General features: G+C 32.8%; 1 protein-coding gene and 1 long non-coding RNA gene across 2 annotated transcripts; one reads left to right on the top strand and one right to left on the bottom strand.

Annotated features, from left to right (window-relative positions):
• Positions 1 to 4,978: 4,978 nt before the first annotated feature.
• LOC112323635 (uncharacterized) lies at positions 4,979 to 7,151 on the top strand. Its single transcript, XR_002977121.2, has 2 exons — positions 4,979 to 5,491; positions 6,921 to 7,151. It is a non-coding gene; the product is annotated as an uncharacterized LOC112323635 (long non-coding RNA).
• A 248-nt stretch (positions 7,152 to 7,399) lies between these two features.
• LOC7486748 (T-complex protein 1 subunit delta) lies at positions 7,400 to 9,343 on the bottom strand. The gene has a single exon (XM_002317859.4). It carries the CDS (start codon positions 9,202 to 9,204, stop codon positions 7,609 to 7,611), a length of 1,596 nt encoding a protein of 531 aa, XP_002317895.1. The 5' UTR covers positions 9,205 to 9,343; the 3' UTR covers positions 7,400 to 7,608.
• Between the last annotated feature and the right edge of the window lie 7,349 nt (positions 9,344 to 16,692).

The raw sequence follows: 16,692 nt of genomic DNA, 5'->3' as shown, positions 1-16,692 counted from the left end.
TCACCGCTAATGTTTGGATAAAGAAATCCTTAAAGGACGAATATCCAAAATATTATTGGGAATAATTTGTTATTATTCACTGTTAATATTTGGATAAAGAAACCCGGAGTGGTAAATATCCGAAATAATTTTCTAAGAATAATAAATCCACACACATCCTTGAAAGAAGCCTTGATTATAATCGAGGACATTTCAATTTTTCTACTCCACGGTTTACGAGCCGTGAGAGTATAAAACACTAAGGCAAAAATAGGCTTTTAAAGTGCCCTAGATTTCTAAATTTTTGTCCCTCCTCCTTGCGATTTACGAGTCGCAAACTCTTGAAATACCAAGGGAAAAATGAGCTTGTAAAGCACATGGAATCTCCTTGGATTTCTATCTTAATAAATTTAGTTAGAATCAAACCGAGAAAAACTAATGGGATTAGAAAACACCAACACCATAACAATTATAAGACGAACCAAACACCAAGCAGCTTACCTTAGGTAGGGCGTACTAGGGGTGCTAACACCTTCCCTTTACGCAACCAGTCCCTTGCCTTAGAATCTCTGAAAGACCAGTCAAGGTTCCTAGTGACCATAATACTAGGTGGCGACTCCCTTATTCACAATAAAACAAAGACCCCGAAACCAATCGAGGATCGTCGCGACGCCACGCTCCGCTCACGAGGGTGCGACAGAGAAAGTGAAAGAAAATGAATGGTTCATTGTTTTGTTGTATTAATAATGCTAAACAAGGATAATAACATATGTAGTGTGTGTAAAAATAAATAATAATAATAATATGAGAAATCCCAAAGGGATGAGTTTCCCTATTTTGGCTGAATCTTGCTATATTGTAGAGGAAGAGAAATTGTTTGAATGTTTTGTTTTAGAATTGGTTTAAATTTGTGACTTAATGATTTCAAATGACCTTGGATAATATTGTTGTTTATGCATGAAAATAAGTTGGAAGTTGAAAAGGATTTTCAAAGGATAAAAATCCTCTATAAAGGAGGGGCTATTGTGATTGTTGATTTTGAGCCTTAAAACAAAATAATTTGGAGTTGATTTCTTCATAAAAGTTGTATTTCTATGTTTTAGCCTTTCATGGAGACAAATCACGCCCAAACCTGAGTTTTACAAAAATTATGATTAAAACACTAGATAGTGTTCTGGGTTGGTTAAGCTAAATTGATTGGAATTAGATAATTTTTAATCTTTGCTTGGAATTGTTGTTAAGTGATGGTTTTAATAACAAGTATAAGAATGAATATGAACATGAAAATGGATAAGAGTATGAGATTCTAAGGAAATTCCTTGTGATTAGTTTGAGAATACTAGTTGTATGAGAATTAAATGAAGTTGTGATGTTGGTTGTGTTGTGATAAAAACTGAATCCCTTGTGGTACAGGGAAGCTGTGGGGACTGGATAATTACATAGAGTGGCAGCACATGCACATACTCTAGGTAGGTGCATCGCGTCTTGTCTTATTAAATTATGTAAAATTATTGATAAATTTCTGAATTTATTTTTTTATTGCTTCGATAATATTGGAATGAACATGAGTACCTTGCGTGCTTTGACGTGTATCGACTAGTTATGATATAATTGAAATGGATATGAGTACCTTACGTACATTGATATGTATCAAACTTGTGATGATATTATTGGAATGAATAAGAGTACCTTGCGTACAACGGTATACCTCCATTAGTTAGGATAATGTTTGAACGAATACGAGTATCTTATGTGCATTGTTATGTATCAAATTAATTATGTTATTATTAGGACGTATACAATTACCTTACATTGATAGGTATGGAATTAGCCATGCTAACTTTAGAATAGATGTAATTATCTTACATACCTTAGTATGGATTGGGTATACACAATGACTTGGAGATTGAAGGAGAAATGATAGATAATTGGTCACCATAATGTCGATGTCTAAAGATACATTACAATGCTACTTAGCACCATGATGAGGGTGGCTAAGGGCATAAATTGATACTTGACATTATGATTAGGGTGACTAAGGTTATGTGAATGATGCTTAGTGACTATAGTGTCGATAACTAAGAATATGTGTGAATGATACTTGGCAACCGTGGTTACAATGTATATGATGTTAATAAGAAAAATGAAAGGGGATCGGTATGAATGAAGGATTCAGATGACATTGATTAGTTATCCGGGTTTGGATAGCTAATGGTATCAATGAGGTTCCATTGGTACCAGTATTTTCAGATAACATTGATTAGCTATCCAGGTTTGGATAGTTAATGGTATCGATGGGGTTTCATCGGTGCCGACATTTCTTTAATTGATTAGTCGATCCCGAGCAATTGGGTGACTTATGATGTTAGTAAAGATTACTAACATTGGCATGGTTACTCCTGGTTCAGTGAAAAAGATAAGTTGATTAACTATTCTAGGCCGAGAATAGTTAATGATATCAATGGATTACATTGGTATCGACAATCATTTCTGGTGTGATTAGCTACTCCAGGTAAGGAGGTTAATGATGTCAAGAGTTCTTGACATTGACAACTTTGATGGTAAATCAGATATGAATAAGATGTCATTAACTATTCTGGGAAAGGAATAGTTAATGATACGAATCAGCGGTATTGATATCGGCACGTGAATGTAATTGATTAGTCTAACCCAATATTGGGAGACTAATGGTACTAATAAGATTATTAGTGTCAGCAATTACCTTCCAGAAAATGGGAGGGGATATTGATTAGTTATTACAAAAGAATAAGATGAGCTAATGATACCAAGAGAGGAATATATTGGTATCAAGTGAGGATTGATTTATAAGGAGATGACGTTCGAAAAATCGTTAAGTTGTGTTGAGATTTTCAAGATGAAATTATTCTCGGTAAATGGAATAGGATATTGATGGATATTGGTAATAGATGGAAAATGTATATTATAAAAGAGGTTTATGCCTAATTTTATGTATCAAAAGAAATTCTACGGAGATTATTACTTGTCATTATTATTGTTTGTTACTACCTTTTTATATTTATATGTACACGTTAAATTCTATTTTTAGGTCCATCAAGGTCGCGTCAGGAGTGATATTAGTTTAGTTATCTTTTGCTTTTGACCATGTAAATTATTTGTAAATTAAGGAACTTATCTTTTAAAACTTGAAATGTAATATTAATTCGTAAATTTGAATGTATGACTTTAATCTAATGTGTGTAACTCTAAATACCTATTTAATCATGCATGTTTATAGTTGAAATCGAATATTTCACTTGAATTACATTATATGATGTTATTGAATAAGATGTGTTGTGTTGATGATGATGAGTTGGGTTGAGATCCAGGACGATTGGATCGTGATGTGAAATAAAATTGGAAGTGTAATATGATTTTGTCGATAACTTGGAACCTCCTAGTATAAGGGAGACTCTGCTGAAATTTTGATAGAAATTTTGGTGGAACCTATATGTTATCTGAAATTTTTCAATGTATCGCGAAAAAAGATGTAGGAAATCGGGGTTGTTACAAGCCAAAACTGTCAAAGTCGATTGAGTTGCCTAATTTCAAAGCTTCGTCGGAGAAATTCTGATGTTATTGTCACTTGAGACCACTTGAAGTTGGTAGGGGGGTGCACACCTTTTATTTGAATCCAACTTTGCTCAATTTGGAAGTCTGTAGCTTCACATTTATTCGTTTGAGGTTGCCAACTCAACTAGACAAAATTGTCAGAGCCGACTGAATTGCCCAATTGTAAGGCTTTTTTAAAGAAATTATGACGTCATTGTTACCTTATGTCGCACCTGAAATTGCGACAACCTTTAAAAATTTCATACGAAAAGAACAGATATATGACATCTTGTTCTTAGAGGGGAAATGTCTTGTTTAAGAAATCACCATCTAGTATTAAGATCGCTAGAAACCCTAACAGGTCAACATAGATTCTATGGTCCGAGATTGATTACGCAAAAAGAAAGATATTATCATCCCTTAAGCGTTCTACCTAAGGTAGATTGCATTGCTGGTTTTGTCTTGAATTGCTAAGGATTTGTTGTATTATGCTTTTAATGGTTTGCCTATAATATTCCTGAATTTGGCGTCAATAAATATTTAACTACGAATATTTTCAACTCTAACGTTGGTAAATATTACGTGAAAGAAATAAAATGGTATTGCTAACTTTGGCGTCCATGAACATTGGGGATCAAAATAATTCTCAATTCTAGTATTGATATTCCTAACTCTAACATTAGTGAATACCAAGAGTATTCCTAATTTTAGCATTAGTGAATATGAATATTCCTGATTCTGATGCTAGTGAATAAATTTGTAAAATTTGAATTGAAAGCAAAAAATATATATAGTTTTTTATTTTTTTAGAAAAGAAAAAAGAAAAGACAGATATGTATTGCATACTAGATTTACATTTCACGGTATAAGTCCGTAATCCAATACTAAGTGTCATAACCCAATTTTTGACCTTTTTATTTTAATTATTTTATTTACTAAAAAAATGATGAAAAAATAATAAAAAACAAGTAAAAATAAAATAAATGAAGAATGAATTAAAATTTGGGTTAAGGACAACATGATTGGAAGTTTAAAGATTTAATTAAACTCTTGACTAGTTTAATTAATTAAATCAAGGGCTTAATTGGAGAATTGATAAGTTTTGAGACTTAATTGAGCTTGGAATTAATTTAATTAATCAAATCAAAGGGTTTAATTGGAGAGTTAATAAGTTTGAGACCTAATTGGACTTGGATTTAATTTAATTAATGAAATCAGGGACTTAATTGTAGAAATAGCAAAGTTTGGGGTTAATTGGGGGCACAATTGCAAACAAATTAAAGTCCAAGGACTAACTTGTAAAAGATGTTGAAATGCAGGGGTCCAATTATAATTTAACTGGGGGTTTAATTACAAAACTTTCCAACATTCAAGGTCCAAAATGAAAGTTGCCGTTTCCAGTTGTGAATGGCACCGTTTCTGAATCAAATGCCCCACCTTCTTCGTCGCTCAAGACCGTTTCAGCAGGAGATCTGTAACTGCAAATCATGGGACGCATGGACGAACGTGGCTCACCCTGATTACCACGTTCAGAGAAAAAAGGAAAAAAGGCAGACGAAAAGGACGGGGAAGAAACAGAACCCCAATTGAAAAGCACAGACCAAAAGCTTTCTTCCCAAACACAATCTCAAAGAAAAAAACCACAGGAGGACGAAACAGATACCGAAACCAGAGGGAACAGGGGCCGAGAACCGGAGACAAAAACGGAGAGGCAGGTAACGAAACAGGGAGAACGAACAGGGGGAAGCGCACTGGACTGGGAAACCCAGGAGACACAAAAAAAACACAAGCAGAGGAAAGTCACCGAGACCGTTGCTACTGCCCTCGGCGTTTCCAGAACCAAGAGAGAAAGCAAAGGAAAGCAGAAGAAGGAGCAGAGGAGAGGAGGCAGTGTCGGCCAGCCAGAGCTTCGCCATCGTCTCCATCGACTCCAGCAGACCAGGTGAGCACATTCTTCTTCTCGCATTATTTCAGGTGGCATTTACACTGTGCAAGTGAATTAAAATTCACTTGCACAGTGTAGCAACACGCGTGCGTTAGAGCACGCGTGTTGCTTCGCCCAGCCAGGCCACTGGCTTGGGTCAGTGGCCAGGCCGGGCTGGCTGGGCTTAGCCCAGCCCATATGGGCTGAGCTGGGCCCAGCCCAAAAAATAGAAAAATAAAAAAATAAAAAAAATTAAATGTGTATGCATGAATAAAAATAATATAAATTTATTGGTTTATTCACTGACGCCAGAGTCAGGAATAAAAATACCGGTTTAAATTTATATTATTCATTGTATTTTATTTTTATTTAGCTAGAAAAATAAAAAATATGTGCATGCATAAAATAAATTTATTTCATTTGTTTATTCACTAATGCTAGAGTCGAGAATAAAAATATTGATATAAATTTATTTTATAGCTACGTAATATTTACCAACGCCAGAGTTGAAAGTATCCGTAGTTGAATATTCACTGGCGCCAGAGCTAGAAATATTATAAGCAAATTATCATAGCCTAAACTAATAAACGTTTAGCAATTTAAGACAAAATCAGCAATGCAATCTGGCTCAAGCAGAACGTTTAAGGGGTGATAATATCTTTCTTTTTACATAACCAGTCCCGAACCATAGAATCTCTGTTGACCAGTTATGGTTCCTAGTGACCATAATACTAGGTGGCGACTCCTTAAACAAGACTGTTCCCCATCAAAGAATAGGATACTAGAAATCCATTCTTTCCATTATTATTTAATTTTTAAGGCCGCCGCGATGTCGAGTGTGACACTAAGTAAAGGAAAAAAAAAAAAAAGCAAGGGAGGCCCACAAATAAAAACAATAGAATCCATGGTTTTTTTTGAAATATTTTAATATCTAAAAAAATCCGTTTGACTAGATATGAAAATAAAAAAAAAATTAAAAGAAAAGAGTGGAGGTGTTTTGCCAAAGAAATTGGGCCGGCTTTCTCTTCCTCTGGTCGAACGGACATCCTCTCCTCTGTTTCTTCTTGTTTTTCTCTTCCTCTGGTCCTTTTCTTCTAGCCACATGCTTTTACCCCAAAGATTATCGGGCATTAAGGCCAGAATATCAATGAGCCTGGCACTACACGTCTACAACATTAATATGCTTCTTTAATTGTTTTTTCTTTTCATTTAATTTTATAATTAATTGCCTTTCCATATTGATGTGTCTTATAACTATGGATTTGTACTAGCACTTCCTTGTTTCAAAACAATTTCACACCTTTTCCATTATTCGTTGGCTACAGTTCCTCTTTCAAATCAGATTGTGTACATTATTCTTCTTACCATACATTTAAAGTTGAGTTGATAAGTTTAAATACTTCTGACCTCCAATTTACTAGATTTGTTTATTTCTCTTGCTGGTCAGGCGACTGCTAAATGTCACTGTTCGGGCTGCTTAAAGAAACTCTTTGAAGCTTAAAAAGTCTAAATCGTGATGAGGCATTGCAAAGATCAATATATAGTGGATAATCCATCTGTAGATTACCACCAGCAAAACTAGATCTTTTAGGAGCTACAGAATTGAACATTCAAGTTTACATGTGAATACTTGAGCTGGGCGTGCTCTACAGAGAGACAACGAAAAGCTTCCTATCAACCTGCTTATACCATCTCAAAAAAGCTTGAAAATTGAGCTAGCAAGTTACATTTAGTACTAGGTTTTACAATTTACACAAACATAAACTGCCGCAAAGATTGCCATCCAAGTTGATATAATCTCAATAAGAAGAGATGCTCAACTAGAATAATCTATTCAGCAACACACCTGATGCAATATGCAAATTAAATGCGATGATCTATTTAGATCAAAAGTCAGGAAAGCTAGATGCAGGGGACAAAAAAGACTAAAAAAATCTCCAAATAAAGTATCCCAAAACAAATCAAATGTCAACCAACGAAATTCTTTAACCATAACTCATCACTAAGATTGTTCCTGAGGAAAATTAAAAACTAGAGGAAAAACAGCCCTATTCCTAAGAGGCTCAAACCACAAATTCATGACAGCCTAGCGACTAAACACGGATAGCCTAACACATTTCATCTTCAATTTCAATCTACCTGACAGTAACAATGTCATCGATCTTCAATAACATCCGGACACACTCTGTTGCCAGTGTCATGGCACTTGTACTGACAAGCAGAGGCTGCACCACGTTCTCCTCCAAAATATTCGTGATCTGCCCCTTCCTCACATTGATTCCTGTATTGATCTCTCCTTGAGCATGCCTATTCCTCAGTTCAGTCACAATAGTAATTGGGTTCAATCCTGCATTCTCTGCTAAAGTATATGGAATGACCTCAAGTGCCTCTGCAAATGACTTCACACAGTATCCTTCCATCCCGTGAAGCACCTTTGACCATGCCCCAAGCTGCCGTGACAGCTCAATCTCCGGAGCCCCACCACCAGCAATCAAAAAACGCTTACTCACCAAACACCTAACGACACACAATGCATCGTGCAAACTCCGCTCTGCCTCATCAAGAACCAAATGATTAGACCCACGTACAAGTACCGTGGTAGTCCTTCCCATATCCTTAATCCCAGTAATCTTCACAATCTTCCCATCTCCAAGTGAAACCTCCTCAACAAGATTGGCATAACCCAGCTTTTCCTCTTTGAAATGCTCAATATTTGCAATAGGCAAACAGTTCAAAGTCTTAGTAATGAACTCAATCTCATCCCTCTCCACATCCTTGATCACCAGAATCTTCGCTTTTGCCAAATAATGCAAAGACAAATCTGTCACCGCATCCCTCAAAATACTCTTCTGAATCAACAACACATTACACCCAGTAGCCTTAATCTTCTTAATCATTCCCAAAATATAATTTCTCTCTTCCTTCAGAATCCTGTCCATTTGTGCATAATCAGAAACCACAATACTCTGCTCAATATCAGTCTTTGGTGGGGAAATCTGAAACTGGATAACTGCAATCTTCGCATTCTCAACACGTGTAGGCCCACCTGCAGCATGACTCACTTTCTTATCAAAAACCAAACCCCTAACCATCTCCGTATCATCCACGGTTCCACCAAGCTTTTTCACTATCTTAATATCCCTAAGATCAACTAAATCAGGCTTCGCAGGATCCACAACAGACAAAACAGCATCAACGGCTAAGGGAGCTAGCAATGATGAATACTGGCTAACTACTTTACTGTTTAATGACGTACTAGCGGATTTAATTAACGAGTCACGGTCCGTTAACTCTAACGGCACAGCCATTGCAGTTAAAACATCGACAGCTTTAATTGAAGCTTTATGCAATGAATCCGAGATAACAGTAGGGTGGATACCAGAGGAGAGGAGAGTAAGGCACTGCTTAAGCAACGATCCGGCGATGACAACGACGGTGGTGGTGCCGTCACCAGCAGCGGTGTCCTGAGATTTAGATAGTTCAACGAGCATCTTCGCAGCAGGTTGAAGAACCTCCATCTTGTTAACAATCGTGGCGCCGTCGTTGGTGATGATGACTTCGCCGCTCGCCGTTGAAATCATTTTGTCCATTCCTTTAGGACCAAGACTGGTTCTGATGGCGTCAGCCACCGCGCACGCCGCCTTGATGTTGGCATGGCGTATGTCTTCTTTCCGCTTGTTGTCGATGTAGGACTCAGTTTTGGAAGATCTAGGAGCGGAGACAGCTGCCATTGAATGGTTTGTTTGAAACCCTAACCCTAATTCAGTGGTGTGAGAGTGTAAAATAAGTAGGGAGGTAGGGGTAAAAGTGGAAGAGAGAAAACCTAGGGAGTGAGGGAGAGTGTGGTTCTGTGGAAAAATTATATGAAAAGTTGGGGTTTTGAGATGGCCAAGCGAGTAATCGACGGTTTTTTTTTAAAAAAAGAAAATGGAGAAATGTTTTTTCTTTTTCTTTTTTAATGAAACGGTGGTGTTTCGTTTTACGGATGGATTTCAAGTCATTTTTATTTTAATTTTTTTTATTGAAAATTAAGTAAAATGTTTTTTTTGTTCTTATAAAATAAAAAATTACACAATGATAAATATTAAAGAAAATAAATGATAAAAAAACTAAGAATGTACATTAATCACTGGATCATAGTATTAAAGTGAGATTCATTTTGCAGGACTCACTCATCCAAGATTTACATGTATTTTTAGACCTTTCTTATGGTATATTTTTAATATTTAATATTATTTAAAAATTATTAGAAAAAAAATTATAGTTTTAAATATAGCGATGGGTTACTTAACTTACTTGCAAGTAGAAGAATTATTTACTTGGAGATATTATAATTATATTGCCTTGAAACTTATGGCATGATAAAATAAAGTTTAGATTATTTAAAAATATTTTTTTTAAATAACTTTTTAGGATTCATTGAATGATTATACTTGACAATTTGAAATCACTTATATTTAAAAGGTGATAATATATCTTTTGAGCAACGATTTGTTGCCATATTAGTAACTAGCATAATTATGATGTAATTCGTTAAGTTACATAGCAGTAAGATTAGATATGTTATACACGCGTTATCACGAGCCAAACAATTGTTTTTTAATATAAAAGAAATAATGGGTTAAAAAAATTTAAATTCTAAGTCATTAGTTAAATTAACAATTTAAATATTTATGAAAAAAACACACAATAGTAAATAATTAAAAAAAAACAATGAAAAGAAATAAAGAATCACATCCGAGCTTATCCGGATTATCAAACAACTCAATACTAACCTAATTGAAGGAAAATCAAGAAAAAAAAGTCAAACTTAAAAAAAAAAAAACCAGCTTAAAAAAGAGGAAAAAAAACCAAGCAAACCTAAACAAACCTCCTAAATCTGGTTCAATCTAAAAAAATTGCAACTTGTTAATTATGAACTCGAGTTCAATCAAGAAGTTTAAATGTCAACCAATTTAATTTTAATGGATGAAATCATTAAAAAAACTATTAATAAAAAAAACTTACATAAGAAAAAGAACAACAAAAAGTAAGGCTAAAATCTAATAGGAAAAAAACCCAATGAGGATGAAATCCAATAAAAAAACATTATCACAAACAAAAAAATTATAATTAAAAAAATTAGGACCAAACCTGAAAGATTAAAAAATTATAGGGGTGAAATTAAAAATTATTTGTAATATGTAGATTATTTATAAATAAAAAAAATGATGAGGGTGAAATAAAAAAAAGCAATTGTTAAGGGCTAACCTAATAGAATCAAACAAAAAAACAAAAAGAAAACAAAAGTTAAAAAAAAATAATAAAAAATAAGACAACAACAATTTAGAAAAAAAAAACAAGGCAAACCTCTTAAACCTGGTCTAATATTTAAATGTCGCATCCCGTGAAATATTTTACCCATATTCAATCAGAAAACATAATTCTCAACCAATTTAATTTTGAAGGATGAGATCGTTAGAAAGGTATTAATAAAAAAAACCTTGCAAAAACAACAAAAAATAAAAGGATAAAATTTAATAGGAAAAACCTAAGGATGATGCAATTTAATGAAAAAAATAAAAAATAATCCCAAATAAAAATAAATATCAATTAAAAAAATACCGACCAAATTCTAAAAATTAAAAAAAAATCATAGGGGATGAAATTGAAAACATCCATAAAAAGCATGCAAACCCAAACAAACACCCTAAACATGGCTAAATCTTAAAAAACTTGTAACCTATGAAACCCTGGATCCGGGTCCTATCAAGAAGTTTATTATAAGCCAATTTAAAAATATAAATTTAAAAAACTTGCGAAAAAAATATAACAAAAAAAACCTTGAGCGAACTCGACAGCCAACCTAGGTCGACAAGTCAAACACATGACCTACGACATGAAATTGGAATGTCCTTATAAATAGAAAAGCAAAACAAACACTAGCAAAAAACATATTATAAAAATGCTTAAAAAAACAGAAGTTGACTCGAGCTAAACCTTTAGATCTATTACTCAAGTCATGAGACTGGGGTGACCTCCAATAAAAGCAAACAAAAAAAAAATAAAGAAGCAAGATTCTTAATCAAGCAAATATTGAGAGATGAAATTGAGAAAAAAAATCAATAAAAAAAAACAATGCAAAAAATACAAATTAAAAGAATTAGGACTAAATTTAACATAAAAATTAAATGAAATTAAAGTCTAGGGAAAAATTAAATAAAATTCCATGTTCAGGGATGGAATTGTACAAAACAAATCCATTAAAAAAATGATTAAAAAATAGCAATTAAAAGAATTAGGACCAAATTTGACATAAAAATTAAATGAAAATAAATGCCTAAGGGTGAAATTGAAAAAAAAAAACAAATTCATCAAGAAAATGATTTAAAACAAAACAAATAGAAATTAAAAGAATAAAGATGAAATTTGAAAACAAATAAAAAAAATCAAATGAGTAGGGATGAAATTGAAAATAAAATCCAATTAGAAACAATCAATGTAAATAAAATAATTGCAAATAAGAGAAGAAGGACTGAATCAAAAGAAAAAAAATAAATTGATGGGCTCGAATGAATTTTTGCATGGCCAACACGTAATCTGAGGAAGAAAGAGAAGGAAAAGAAAGAAAGAAAAGAAAAATAATTTTGGGTCAAACCATGCTGAATCACCATACACACGCCAACCATCGAGGAAGTGGACGCCAAGACGAATCAAATGATACGGCGGAATCACGGTTATAACTGCTGGAGCTAGTTGCACATGGCGGCGTAGCAGCTAACGCATGCGAGGCACGCGTCATCTGCTTTTTTTTTTGGGTGCAAAACCCAAAAATTCTCTTAAGACTAAACAATATCAACAAACAGAACCATGGTAAAATTACAATCAAACCCCTGAATCCAAGACTAAAAAATTTGAATTGTAAAGGTAATGTAGTTATTCAATTGTTCTATAAAAATTGAAAATATAAAAACACCCTTGTGCAGAAGACATTAGATTATTTTATTAAAGGGTTACATTAATAATTTTACTATGCATTTAAAAATTCAATTACCAAAATAACTTCATACAATCCTCAAAAGACATTTATGGCATGGTGAAAAGATCATCCTACCCCCAAAACCAAGACAAAAGACAAAATAATCAAGGGATAAAAAAGTCATGATACTATTGTAATAAATAGTGTTTTGTGTTTGGGACACATTAAAAACCCTAGGAGAATTAGTGTTTTGGATAATAAACTATAATGATATAATAAATAAAAGTTTTTGATAATATTATAACTTGAAGACACTATAATTACAATGATTTTAAATATTATTAATAGTATAGTTAGTTTACCATTTTTTTCCCAACTAAACTCAAGGCATTGATAGTTCAAATTTCATCAAAAGATAAAACTTATTTTATTAAAAGAAAAAAAAAGAAATTAAGATTTTCTTAATTGATTTAAGTTAATTTTTAACTTTTAACTCATAGAAAAATAATAAATATATTTGGTTAGAAATAAATTTGAACTTAAATAAGAAATTTGTTATAAATTTTTTTATTTAATGAAATGTTAAAACTTTCAACTTTTCATGTATAAATTCTAACTAATAGAGGAGAGTCTTACAAGTGTTAAGCAACTTAGTCTTATTAGCCTTTGTAATGTCGTTTGCAAACTCATTACAAAAGTGCTAGTGAATAGGTTGCGGCCACACTTAGATGAACTAATTGGCCCTCTTTAGAGCAGTTTTATTCCTGGACGCAACAATACTCATAATACATTGGTGGTTCAAGAAGCGATGCACTATATGCATTAGTCCAAAATCAAGTGTGGTACCTTAGCTGTGAAAATTGACTTAGAGAAGGTTTATGATAGGGTGAACTGGGATTTCTTGCAGACCACTTTAGAGGACTTCGGTTTCCCTCTTGGTACTATGACTCTGATCATGTTTTGTGTTCGTTCCTCCTCTTTAACTCTCATTTGGAATGGATCTAAGCTTCCCTCTTTTTCTCTGACATGTCGTCTCAAGCAAAGGGATTTAATTCCTTTATACTTGTTTGTGCTTTGTATGGAGAAATTGGCTTGTTTAATAACGAAGAAAGTCTCGGAGAAGACTTGGCAACTAATTCATATTTTAAGAGGAGGTCCAGGTATCTCTCATTTTTGTGGATGATCTCCTGTTATTTTCTAAAGCCAATACAACTCAGATACAGACTATGACTAGTGTGCTAGCATATTTTTGTAATGCTTCTTGTCTAAAGGCTAACCTTGAGAAGTTGAGGGTGATGTGTTAAAAAAATATCCAGAGACAAGTAAAACATGAGATCCCCCAATTATCGACAATTAAATTTGCAATCAAACTTGGCAAGTATCTCGGATTTCCATTAATCTAGAAGAGAGTTAAATGGTCTAATTTTAGTTTCATTTTGGACAGGATTCGATAGAAGTTTTTGGATTGGAAGAGAAGGTTGCTAAACAAGGCGAGGAGAGTTATCTTAGCTAGAGTAGTATTATCATTTATCCCCACTTATGTTGTATAGATTTTTTAGCTCTCTCAATCTATATGTAATGGTATTAATAGGCTAATTAAGAGGTTTAATTGAGGAAGAACAAATGGAGATAAATGTGTACACCTGGTTAAATGGGAGTCTGTTTCATGCCTAAGGAAATTTAATGGTCTGGGAACTAGAGAGAGAATAGCTACTCGCATTGCTCTTTTAGGGAAACAAGCTTATAATGTTTTTTTTTTTTTTTTTTAATTGTAGGAATAAGGTGTGGGTTAATATTTATTGTCATAAAGAATTTATTTAAGGAAAATGCTTCCCCAAATTCTTCCTTTATATGGTGATCCATTCTTAAAGCCTTCTCCCACCTACATGAAGGCTTCATTTATAATCTGAACAAAGAGGACCTTTCGATTTGGTATGAGTTGTTGCCGGAAGAAAGGCCATTATGAAACTTAATTGATTATATAAATGTCATGGATGGTGATCTTAAAGTTAAAGATCTTTGGTTCAATGGAACTTGGGACTTTAGTAAGGTGGTCACACATATTCTCGAGCTTATCAAGCAATGCATTATGGCAATCCCCATCCTTCTGTTTCATGTTATTTATGAAATGAAGCAGTTGTTCTCATAAGCTGAGATATAAGGATACCTTGAACTAATATGTAGGTACTTGTCATAAGACATGTACATTGAACTGACCCGCATGAAAATTCTATATGGAAAGATCACCTATTTTTATGGAAAGACTCACGTGACAGTTGTGTAAGTAATATTTAGACTTGAGATCATTAAGTTATGTTATATAGAGAATATTATGCTTTGATCCTGTTACATATTATCTTAATCGAGGTAATGAAAGAGCAAATATTAGGTATAACATGAACTATATGAAGGTATTTGATTGATTAAGGGAGCATTCATCACCCTAGGTGAATTAGAAAAAATATTTCATCTGTTCTTAAATAGTATTGACTGAGAAATCCTTGGATAAGGTGAAATGACTTTTGAAAAGAATTTCAAATCTTATTTAAACGATCAATGACTATTATGTAAAAAACAAACATGATTTAACATGGAAGACATACTCCATGCTTTAATGTTAAATCAGAACATTATTAACATAATGATATTAATTACACTAAGAAAACGGTCACTGAGAGGTTAAGTCAAATTACTAATGACTTTTCTAATATTTGGGGGATCATGACACTTTGCTAGATGATGCACTTGATCTTCAAATATAAATTAATCAACTACTGAATTGATAATAAATTGAATTGTTTAATTTATTTAATTCTATTTAACTAGAATTATAATTTATATTTGGACTATCATATTAGAAACCTAATGGGTCACACACATTAAGAATCATTAGTCAGAAATTAAACTGGGATGATTTAATTAAGTATGACTTGATTAAAATATATTTTAGAAATTAAGAAGTAGAATATAATTAATACAAAGATTATATTTTTAGACCTAGAAAAATCAAGCAAGGAATTGATTGAGTTAATTTCTAAAATTATCTTGAATTAATATATGTATATTATTCAAGAGGAAAATTAATATTTTGTCAATTTATGAGGTTTTTTAGATTTTTCTATAAATAATAAGCCATACCTTTTATTTTTTAGTTGTTGTATGTTAGAAAGAAAAACTACAAAAATCACAAAATAGATAACTAAGACTCTAGGCATAACAACCACTCTCTTTTAAATAGGAATTTAGGAGATTTCTCATTGTTAGTTCGTGTGGATTATCGTTGGAAGCCAGACAATTAGACAATTTATGGTTTACGATAACCTAGCTTTAAGAATTAATCAAAACCAATAAAGATCGAATCTTCAAATAATAAATTTCTATATAACTCTAGATCTATCTAAAAAAATTTAAATACTCTTAAACAATTTTATTTTATTATTTCTACTCCATATATAATATTAGTAACCCACCACAAACCACAAAGATATCGCATCTATCGTTATATATTGCTGAATTGAAGGGCCACTGTCACTCTCCTTCAGACTACTGTCAGAAGGACATAATCATACTTAACAAAAGAAGAGCAACTGAGGATTCGTTTGTAAACAAAAAATGTACACTAAATTCATCCATCTATTTTCCCTCAATTTTTGGTAACTGATGTCATAATTAAATGGTAGAGCTTCAGCAGCAGAACCTTCGCCTACCTTTTGGCATTGGATGGTGTGGTCAACTTTCACAGCTTCGGAGATGGAAAGCTGTGCTGTGAGATCTTATGAGTTTCTCAGAATAGTTGCAGAGTCTTGTAGGGAAACACAATTGTCATCCATTGTTCAACAAACCATATTGATTAAGATATAAATGATTTCTATTCTTGGTCCTAGATATAAAAGGTATTTCCAAGCATGGCTATATTTTCCTTTTTATATATATATATATATATATATATATATATATTATTTTTCATTGTTATTTTATTTTTGATCGAGTTAAATATATGTTGCTAGGATTGGATATCATGATCTTGTGATTTTCATTTCACGGTTGAATTTATAAAAAAATGTGGAATATATTAAATTAACAATTCAATGTTCATGGTAACCAAATTGATGACTGCTTAAAATTGAATATTTTATTTTTTGGGGATAAAATTGCCATCTTTCAAATTAAAATGAAGAGAATAGCATGGTTTTTTCATGGATTGTCATTAATTTTAAAATGTAAAATCAAGCTAAGTAGCTGTCACGTTGAACACCTGATA

This window comes from Populus trichocarpa, chromosome 12 (assembly GCF_000002775.5).
Source record: "Populus trichocarpa isolate Nisqually-1 chromosome 12, P.trichocarpa_v4.1, whole genome shotgun sequence".
NCBI classification, from domain to species: Eukaryota; Viridiplantae; Streptophyta; class Magnoliopsida; order Malpighiales; family Salicaceae; genus Populus; species Populus trichocarpa.
The sequence above is the reverse complement of the archived record's forward strand: the minus strand, read 5'-3'. Positions and strand labels throughout refer to the sequence as shown.

What these genes read in the sequence shown, in the direction of transcription:
- LOC7486748 (XM_002317859.4), bottom strand. Translation starts at nt 9,204, where the DNA reads ATGGCAGCTGTCTCCGCTCCTAGATCTTCCAAAACTGAGTCCTACATC.